The sequence below is a fragment of the Octodon degus genome, unplaced genomic scaffold (assembly GCF_000260255.1).
Source record: "Octodon degus isolate 3935 unplaced genomic scaffold, OctDeg1.0 scaffold00120, whole genome shotgun sequence".
NCBI classification, from domain to species: Eukaryota; Metazoa; Chordata; class Mammalia; order Rodentia; family Octodontidae; genus Octodon; species Octodon degus.
Window position 1 is genome coordinate 1,397,813 of NW_004524696.1, and position 11,213 is coordinate 1,409,025.

An 11,213-nucleotide genomic window follows, 5' to 3' on the forward strand; every position below is an offset into this window, starting at 1 on the left:
TGTTTGTAAATAGGAAATCAAGTCTGCATCTTGTACAGCAATTAACCACTAAGATTGTATGCAGTGTGTTAATTATTGAAACTGTCCTACTGATTTGATTTGAAACTGTCTCATTGCTATTTGTTTATCAATAAAATTATTTCAAAAAAAAAAGACTGCAAGGGAAAAATCCTTCTACATAGTTGGTTTGGAATGTAAATTAGAATGACCACTATGGAAATCAGAATAGAGATTCCTCAAAAAACTGAAACTGTAAATTGCATTTAACACAGCTATTCCCATTCTAGGTATCTTCCTAAAAGAGTTAAAGACATACTACAATGACACTTGCATATCCATATTTATAGCAGCACAAGCCGTAATAGTTAAATCTTGGAAGCAACTTATTTGTTCATCAACAGGTAAATGTGGAATTACACACAAAGGAGTACTACTCTACCATAAAGAATGATAAACTTGAGTCATTTGTAGGAAAATGGATGCACCATGAGATGATGACGTTAACTGAAATAACTCAGGACACACAAGCTTCAACATCACATTGTTTCTCTTACAATAAAAAAAACAGCTATAAATTTCCCTCTAAGAACTGTTTTCATCACATCCCATAAATTCTGGTAAGTTGTGCTTGAATTTTCATTGAATTGTAGATATTGTTCAATTTCTTGTTTAATTTCATCTGTAACCCATTGGTTGCTGAGTAGGATGTTGTATTTATGGGTTTTTTCTGGTTTCTTTTGTTGCTTATTTGTCAGATATAAAAGTTACATTGCTTGTTATATATGTCTTCCTTTATCTTGGTCTTAACTATCCAGCAGAAAAGCATAATAATGATATATGAAAAGTAAAGCCATATTAATATGCTGAGCTATAAAGGGCTCAAGTCAACAACTTCTGACATTGCCCCTCCTATGGATAATCTATTACTATTATGGACTACTGGACTATATTGAATTATTTTGCTGAATTCACACACCTACTATATTTAAATGGCAATGGAATACCCATCTCTGACAAAACTAAACAAAAAAGGGAATACAAATGAAGGACCATATTGTATCTGTATACACAAAATAGTTAGGATAGATATACAGCTACTTTCTCTTAATTCAATGAGAAGAAAGATTGGTACTAATAGTCTTTAGACAGGATATCACATCTGCATCTTGTACTATGAATAACCACTACAAAGACAACAATATGCAATGTATTAGTGAATGAAACTGTCCTACTAATTGGTTTTGAAACTGTCTTATTGCTATTTGTTTCTCAATAAAATTAATAAAAAAAAATAAAATAAAAAAATCAAGATACAAGTCAGTAGAAAAATAAAAGATTAAATAATAGGAAACAGGGAGATCTTTTGCAAAACGGAGGTGAAGAGGATGAAAATGTAATTAAATATGTGCTCATACTAACTCATGATGGATGCAATTAATATATATTATGTATTACTGGAAAAAATAAAAGACAATGATCAACTTTATACCAACAAATTCATCAACTCAGACAAATGAACAAGTTTCTTGCAAGACACAAAATACCCAAAGCTTACTCAAGAAGAAATGCATAGCCTAAGTATTTGTGTATCTATCAAAGAAACTGCAACTGTGGTTAAAAATGTTCCCACAAAGAAAGCTCCAGGCATTGATGGTTATATGTGTCTATATAAAATCTTTCAAAAATTAAAGAGGAAAAAATAATGTACATCTGAACTCATTTAATAAGAATAGCAGTGGGTTGAGACTAAAACCACATGGATGTATAAAACTAGAAGAGGTAACACAAGAAAAGGAACAAATATCACTTACTGAAAAAATTAATAAGAAATGTGCAGCCAGACATGGTGGCAATCCTGACACTCAGGAGGCTGAGGCAGGAGGCTCACCACAAGTTCAAGGCCAGCCTAGCTACATAGTGAGCTCAAGACTAGCCTGCACTACACATTGAAACCCTCTCTCAAAAAAAAAGCAAAAAGAAATGTGCCACATTAATATGAAGAAAACACTCCTAAAAGGCATATAAGTATTTTTAAAAAAATTTTAAAAGCATTCCACATTCTTGAGTGGGATGATTATTTAGCAATACAATGTCAAACCACCTCATGTTAGTATCTGTTTGATATAACTGTAATAAAAATGCCAATAAACATAGAAAAATTCAAAAATCTTTGTGAATCAAAAAACAAAGGACAAGCCGGATTGTAGGGTATACCTGAGCCTCCTGAATGCCGGGATTATGGGTGTGAGCCACCATGCCCAGCTCTAGTGGCATCCAATTGAAGATATCTGGTATTAATAACTGTAAGACCTTATTTTATATATCTCTTAATAGAATTTCCCATATAAAATATCCTTACCAAACATGCTAAATCTATATAAGTCTTTACATCAAACTTAAGTTTACAGGGTACAGAAAGATATCAAAAGGAAATAGGCAAATCAGAACAGGAGTATTCATTCTACACTCCTTTTCTATAACTTAACTTGAACTCCTTCCTCTCTTCTATCTATCCCAGACTCTGTTTGACTTTGACATGTGTAGCAAGCAGTACATACAGGAGAAAGACTGTTATTTATTTACTCTTTTCATGGATGGGTTTTACACTGGACCTTTGGCACATTAACAAAATTTCTTTGCAAAAGAAATGAAACTGGGGTGTAGGAAAATAATAAGGGAACATCTACAGCAAAGCTGAGTAAAAACTACATACAAAATGTCAGGTTAAAGCTAAAAGGTAGTGAAGGAGATAAAGCTAGAAGCTACAAAGAATCACTAGCCAAGGTATCTCACAATTCCTACAGTAAGATAGGGCCAGCTGCACCAAAGAACTATAAAGAAACCAGGTATGAGAATGATTCTTAACTCTCCCTGTTCTCTATAACCTTTTTAATTTCACAATGAAAAACAAATCAAATTCACTTCACCTTTCATGGTAAAGAGATTGCGAAATGTACCACAGAGGAAGAAAACTCCACCTCCATGCATGTCAAGATGGAGTTGGTAGCCATGCAGTCCATAGTCTGGGTTGTCATCCAGAAAGGGAACATGAGGAGGCAGCTCATAGGGGCTGAAAAGCAAAGTGCAAACAAATTTGTCAACCCCAGATGTAAAATACTTCTTCAAAAAAATTAACATCTATTCAAAGCACTGCCTCCTACCAATGAGACACTATAACAATCCCAATTATCTTCCATTTCAAGATGTTACTCTTACCAGCTTGTATAAAAATAGCCACAGATGTGAGTTCCATAGAAAGTGAATGTGTTTCTGCAGCAGTTCTGCATGGGCCAGCACTCTGGCCCCAGTGTGCTTCATGTGACTAGAGGCAGGCAATATTCAGCAGGAAGCTGTACCAAACGATCTCCAAGTAAGGGATGTGGTAAAGACTCAAGCCAAAATGCACAAAGCTTGTTCAGTAAGAATTTACCACATAAGGTAACACATTTGAAAGCACTGAGCTCTCAGACAATAAAAAAGGAACATGGGAGAGTCTAAGTCCACACATGAAGGGTGACAGCTACAGGTAAAATGGAAGGTATATTCCTTACCTAATAATATAAAAAGGCATTAAAAGACAACCAAACTATACACATATGCAGATCAGAGTCCATGTGCCTTGCAAAATACAAAAATTTACATAAGTGTAGATTTTAGACGTGGGTAGCATCTTGTAGTAACAAAGCATTCCTGTTCGAATAAATAATATTCTTCTAGACATAAACTTCTAAACCAGAAAAACTAAAGTAAATATATAATCATGAATAATACAATTAAATTAAAAGCATCTAAATAGTTATACATGTTGGTTTGTGTCTACTGATTAAAAGCAAAACATTTCTGTAGCTATTCTCAGGATATTTAGAAAATATCAACTTCTAAACTTTTGTACTGATGCTACAAAACTTTAATTCATCCACATAAAGGTACATACACAGTGGCCGAGCCTAATATGCTCCTCTCCACAAGAAGATGGAAATGAAGATTTGCCATGACAAAAGCCAGTTCTTCCTCCTTCTGAAATGATAATTAAAAAGAATACATTTTTCAACTGAAATATTCTAATTTTTGACAAAGTTGTTGTGAAGTTTACAATACATTCATCTTGCAGTTTCTTACATGTAGTTTCTTACAGCTATTGGATCAGCACATTACTAAGATCTGATCATTTCACTGTCTTTGCAGAACTATTATTATTACTGCTAATATATTATTCTATCTAATAAGACTTACATGTCATATTGACTACAGGGTATGCAGTACCAAAAGAATTAACACCCTCATACTTGTGAAATATCAAGATATTATATATGATGACTCTAAAAAATATATGGCCAATTCTATGCTGTTTTGAAACCTTTCAAAGATAAATACTGCAAAGACCTTCACAGATGCCAGGTATGAGATTACTTCCATAAATACTGAACATTACTGGCGTAATTGTTCCTCTCTCAAGTGGCTGCTTAGTTCTGCAAAGACAGTGAAATGATCAGATTCAGCTTCCTCTCTTGCCCATCAGGTTGAACAGCATAAAATGAGACTATTTAAGAGCTGATCAACTCCCCACACTCACAACTGACACAGCTTCTGCAGGTACCTCCAAAGAGTACCCCTGGCAGTACCATTTTCCAGGTGTCAGACAGCTGACAAGCAGACCAACCAGACAGTCCATGTAGCTCTGCAGGCCAATACAGATCAATGATTCAAGTCATGAATGCACAGAGCAAGCAAACTGCTGCCTCACTCACATGTCACCTTCACCCAGGAAGGGAAGGAAGGAAAAACTGACTGCCACAGCTGAATGAAAAAAGAAAAAAGAAATAAACAAATGACACTGCATACTCACCATGCTATTCTGAGAGTCAAATTTGTGAACTATTCTCTTAAAACATCCACAGCCAAAACCACTGACTTAACCTAGCCTGTCATACAGAAGTCCTTTACACTGTTCTGCTTTTCATTAAATGACTGCCCAGAAAATAACCCCCAGAAGAAGGAGGTATCAATCAATCTGACCTGCTGAAATCAGAAACCTATATATAGGAAGAGGATAATCTCTCAGATGCTCAGCCCTAAAAGGCAGAGTCTATCCCATCTCCACAGGTCAGAAGCATGCTTGTGAGACAACCACAGTAAACAGCCTAGAGAGCAGTTGTGGCAGAGAAAGGACAGGAAAGAAAGAGGAAAAAAACATTAAATGACTGGAAGGGGAAAGAGGGGAGTTCTATGACGCTAAAGTAACATTAACAAAACAGGAAAGCAGAAGTGATTTGTCATCTGCAATAGCAACAGAACAAATTAGTAACACACACACACACAAAAAAATAGCAACAGAACAACAAAAGATAGGGTCATATAGCTAGGACAATAAGGTTGGCAAAGTGGCAGCTGCTGAAAAGTTTTCAGTAGGAGTTTCATTTAGTTCATACATAACTGGGAGCAACTGTTGGGCTATGATGGCGAAATTGTACAGTACATACAGAATTCCATCTTACCTTCCATACCCCTACCACAAGACCAGGGTTCAGACTGAAGATCCGAACAAGTCTGTCACAGCCAATCATGGTGGATTCAGTTAGTTGACTCAAATCATACTTTGCAATTAAAGAATGCCATCGAGGTCTTTGATCATCCATGCCAAAGAAAGGAGAAGAGAGAAAAATGAGCATTCTCTGTGTCACTAACAGTTCTCATTAGGGTATCTACAAATGTTTTTGAAGAACAAACTATATACACGAAGGTGCTCAAATGAAGTGACACAATCATGGAGTAAGAACACAGAAAACTTGTATATATAAAAAGCAACTTTCCATCCTATGTTTTTCTTCCCTTCCCTCTTGTTCTTACTGTCAACTCAATAGCCTAACCAGAGGTAGTTCAAAAATTAAGACAGTGATCAAATGACAGACTCATCTTCTACTGTTTTCCCCCAAACACCCAGGACAATGGTATAAGCAAAATTCAACACTCAGTATGTATTCCTAATCAAATGAATGAAATAAAACATAAGCAAAGATAAAATAGTTTAACATAAAAGCAGGTGATCTCAGTAGGCTATCTGAAAGCAGATGTGACTTTCAAAGTTATTTTCAGGGAACATTCAGAGAAGTGAAAATAGAAACATTAGCAAATAAATTTAAACTAAAATCAGGAGTATTTTCATGAAGGAGACACACTGATTCACAGTCTCAGTGTCTAAGCACAAATACCCAAATGTATAAGAAAAGACAATTTAATTCTGCTCATCATAAAACTCAAAAGACATCTAAAGTGAAACGTTCTAACAGCACTACAATGACAGACGTAGATGTCTGTCCTCTCAGAGGCAGACATGATTCTGTCTAGAGATGATTCAGAAACTAATAAAGGAGACCTCAACTGTCAACCAAAGACGGCATTAGACCAAAGTCCTTAAAGAGTGGGAGCCACACCACATTTCAGTCTGCCCCCTAGAACTTAATGCACAGGCCCGTAGGTTGTAAATACAAAGATGTTAATTCAACAAAATTTAAAAGGTCAGTATGGCACTGCTTCAAACCAAAGGGAAAGCTGTGAGGTACAAATTCACAGCTCCTATACTGCTGATTTCAGCCTTTCAAAAGAACTCCGTTCTAAGACGTATTGCATGATAAGAACAGGTAGTCACTGAGAATACATATGGTATATAAGCTTCAAATTTACTCATCATAAATGTACTTAGAAGAGGATGAACACTGAGCTAGTGAACTAACAGTGAAATCTGGAGAAACAAAAGTAAAACCTTAGCTCCAGTGGACAGTGACTGCACACCACCACAGACTAGTGTTCTGTGTGAAATCACCATCCTCCTCAGAGTGGAGGCTAGAAATTAAGGAAAAAAACGTCAGGGTTGGGGAGATGGCTCAGTAGAATAAGTACTTGCCTGGCAAGCACAGGGTACTGAGTTCAATAACCAGTACAGCAAAAAAAAAAAAAAAAAAGTAAAACAAAAAACCAATGTTAGACATACTCCAATGAAAGTATTGAGCTGGGGAGATGACTCAGTGGAATAAGCACTTCCCTGACAAGCACAAGGGCCTGAGTTCAATCCCCAGTTTCACCAAAAAAAAAAAAAAAAAAAAAAAAAAAAAGCCGTAAGTTCCTAGTATACAAAATAAGTGCTCAATAAACAGTAGTCATCATCATTATCAGTATTAAGGTAGAGAAAGGTTAGGTGGGGATGTAAAAAATCCTCTTCTCCTACTTTTCAGTGTACCCAGACATGGAGAACACTCCTGAGTCTGGGACATTTAAAGAGACTCTGAGAACAGGCACAGTCCTCATTTGCCTAGGACTTACAGATCACTGACAAGTACACAACCATTTTCACAAAGGTGGGGAGGCACAGGATCAACCGAATTGAGACCAGGAAAAAAAGCTGACAGTACTTACTTTTTAGCAGAGGCTTTATACCGGTCCATAAAAACTGGTGTCATACCACACAAATTCAAGGTTGACAATGTAGCTAAACATGGCCAATTTTTTCCATACCACACAAGAGTAATGGATGTATCATTTAAAGAAAGATCAACATGTGGCAAAATATATTCTCTTCCATTACTTTCTCTCAATATAATTGCCCAACCTAAGCCAGATATTCTGCAGAAAGAAAAAAATGTTCATTTCATTGAAAAAAAAAAGAATGCTAAAGGCAATCTTATACATTACCTCCAAAGCATTTATTTCCTTAAAAGCCAAAGTCAAAATTATCTGAATACAGCCAAAATAATCTTCAGTACACCAACTGTTCCCTCTTTAGACTTTCATTCCTCACCCACTCACTATACATCTACTATGTTCCAGGAACCAGCAATACACTGATAAGGCAAAGATTCTCCCAGGAGGAAGAACACACCTTGAACATCCTTCCTTTACTATAGCAGATCACTAGCCTAATCCTGTTGCATACATAAGACCATCTATAAGGAATAAAAAAATACTGTATACAATATACACAAAAATGAGACAATCTAAACTGTGTATCTGTCTTATATACATAACTCTCTGAGGTAATAATGTCATTCTTTTCTAAAGTGGTTACAAACTGAAAGGTTTCACAGTACTGTTCAGGAGCCTTGGAGGCTACTCTGTAAGAACTTAGCACATACCTGAGGGCCTCTTTGATTTTCACAGGAAGGCCTGTGTAAGGGTTGACAGGTTTGAGAACCTGGGCTAGTGCTTCTTTTACAGATGTGATTTGTTTTGTAATATAGGTTTTCTTCCAATATCCAGCTTCCTTATCCTCAACTGACGGTAAGCTCACAGACATAGCTGTCTCTTCCTCTGAGTTAACTTCCCACTTAGATCTTTTAGGTGAAAATGCCATTGAGTAGATTCTAACCCAAATAAAACTGAGAGAAAAGGAGAAAATACATTGACTAAGAAACAATGCCTGAAGTAATAGTAATATATTAAATTAAAAATGCAATCATATTAAATAGTATGATTACAAGAATAAGTCAAGCTGAATGTTTATGGTTGTTCATATGTTAAAGCAAATTGCAGTATTTTAGATTCGCCAACCCCTCAAAAACATTTTAAAACCTGTTTCTGAGAATCAAGTTGTTTTTTGTTGTTGTTGTTGTTGGGATTTTTTATGTATTTGGTGTTCATTGTATTTTATGTATTTGGGGTTTTTTTGGGGGGACTTGTTTTTTGTATTTTATGATCACTTGGACCTGTAGTAATCATCCTGTTTTCAGCCTCCCCAGTGCTGGGATTACAGGAGTAAGCCACCATGCCTCTTCTTGGTGGCCAGCTCAAGGCTTCCAGGGGCAGGGCTGGCATTGCCTGTGGTGCCAGGGATCGAACCCCAGAGTCCCTGCACTTGCCTAAGCAGGCACTTATTCTACTGAGCCATCTCCCCGGCCCCAGCCCTGTCATTATTGTTACAGATGATCAGTTAAAAAAATTTGGGAAAGCAGTACATGCTCATTGTTGAAAAATTTAAAAACAGGAAGCAAAAGGAATGTATAATTAAAATATTCACCGTTAATATTTCTTTGTGTGTTTACATTTCTTTTCTAAGCTTTTCAAAAGCATGTACCTATATAAGAAAAGAATCATGGGCCAGAGAGCGCTTCCCTGGCAAGCACAAGGGTCTGAGTTCAATTTCCAGTTCCACCAATAATGATGATGATGATGATGACGACGACGACGACGACGACAATGACAGGGTTTTTTTGAGCACATTCTGTTTGGTGAATGCTGTTTTAAGCACTTCGTAAACATTAAGTCATTCGATCTTCACAACAAATACACCAGGAGCTACTCTTTTATCCCCTTGTACAGATGACAGTAAGGGTTCTGGCCCAGGTGAGTGTACTCAAGTATGTGATGAAACAGGGAGCTGTACCCATGCAGAGCTCAAAATCTTTCTCCTGTGCTTTGCTATCTCTTTGAAAACATAAAGAATTGGGTTTAAAGAAATTGAATGAGCTGTCCAGATTCACAGTCAAAAAGCCACAACGGTGAAGTTCAGATTCCCCTGGGACAAGGTCTGAGTTCCTTTCACTTACTGCTACCAAAAGGTCATGAGCAGTGCCCCATGCCGGGCAGGCTTAGAGTTGGACTAAAGGCTCCTCGGTCTCAGCCAATCCTCTCTACGGCGAAGGAAAAGTAACGTTTAGGGAAAACTGAGGCAGAGTTGAAAATCAATTTCCTAATCTTCAAGGTGAACTTTTTATAAAGAAAATATAATCATTTGCCTATCTATGTCTCCACATTTCTAGCTAGAGAAGCTTGGCTGCCGTGAGGAAGCACAATTCTCCCATGAAAGTAATGCTGGGCTGCAGGAGGTGTCGTGAAGACACCACTATTTCATTTCCTACAGCAGAAAAGGAGCTTTCCTCAAACACAGGCCTTCAGATCAGATCTCCATGATTCAGATGTTACATCATTTCTTAACAAACATGAGCTCACACATATCACACACCTACTGACTTCACTTTCTGCTATTGTTTTTTCATCCCACAATATCATTTCACACTAAGCAGCGGCACTATTTATATTTCAGAAATTTAGAGTTCAGAAATGTCTGAACATTCATACGTAAAGTAACGATTAGTGAACTCTAGGCAGGAAAATCTGCCACTGTTTGACCAAATTTTCCCACAGCCGGGAAGATAGTCGAGTAGAATAAGTGCTTGCCTGGCAAGTACAAGGGCCGGAGTTCAATCCTCAGTTCCATAAAAAAGAAAAAGAAAAAAATAACTCCCTATGCATGAAAGCTTATTCATGTTTTGTTCAGATTTTACTCATCTCATTTCACTTGTGTTCCCTGGTTTCAGCAAGACCTTTAAAAAACCTCAAATTTTTCACATCAGCACTACTAAACTACTGCTGATGCTACTTTTACATGCTCTAGTCCTCACAAACTACAAGAGCCAGCACAACCACAGAGAGGGGTCAGAGCAGTAGGCATCACACAATGTCAGCAGCAGTGACTACCCAAGCCTTGTGAATGACAAGCTGTATTCAGAGATACTATCACCGTTAATTTACCACAGTGAAGCCTAAGTAAAAACATTTGACATCATGGTATAAAATACTGTAGTTGGTTGTTCTCCTTAGTCATTCATAAAATAAAAATGTGAAAAAAAATTAAAAGTTAAGTTTAAGATACTTTATAACACTATACTTGAGAACTTTTCAGAACATTACAGTTTTGGTCATTTGGCTAACTTTCCATGAAAAAGAAATGCCTCATTGCATTTTGCTTCAGTGAACTTGCATCTCTTTCTAGTTGATCGAAAAGTTCTTTATATTCATTTTAGAACTGTCAAAAATATGACTATTTCATTCGTGAGTGTTAACATGGATGAGTAGATGGACAGACAGACATTCTCCTATATAGGAAAACTCTTTTAAAATTAAAAAATAGGAAAAATCATGCCTTCCAACCAGAAATCAGTATACATCCCCCTTCTGCATATGAGATGGCTGAGTAAAAGTTCAAAGGGCTACATGAGGACTTATTTTGAGTTCTTTACTTAAGGGGTAATCACAAAATCAAAAATGCATTGCCTTGGTTATTTCAGAACATCACTATTCACTGGTATGACCCTTAAAGTATTTTTTTTTTGTTTTGTTTTGTTTTGTTTTTCTTTTCAAAGTTTTATTGATAAACATATAGCAATGAGACAGTTTCAAATCAAATCGAAAGTACAGTTTCAACAAATAATACACTGCATATA

General features: G+C 36.5%; 1 protein-coding gene across 1 annotated transcript in view; it reads right to left on the reverse strand.

Annotated features, from left to right (window-relative positions):
• Positions 1-11,213, reverse strand: part of Fbxo15 (F-box protein 15) — a 75,748-nt gene that overhangs the window by 49,573 nt on the left and 14,962 nt on the right. Inside the window, exons 4-8 of the mRNA XM_004640180.2 lie at positions 8,127-8,369; positions 7,411-7,617; positions 5,496-5,622; positions 3,935-4,017; positions 2,928-3,070 (exon numbers count right to left, since the gene is read on the reverse strand). Coding sequence (XP_004640237.2) covers positions 2,928-3,070; positions 3,935-4,017; positions 5,496-5,622; positions 7,411-7,617; positions 8,127-8,369 — 803 coding nt within the window. The remainder of the gene's footprint in view (positions 1-2,927; positions 3,071-3,934; positions 4,018-5,495; positions 5,623-7,410; positions 7,618-8,126; positions 8,370-11,213) is intronic.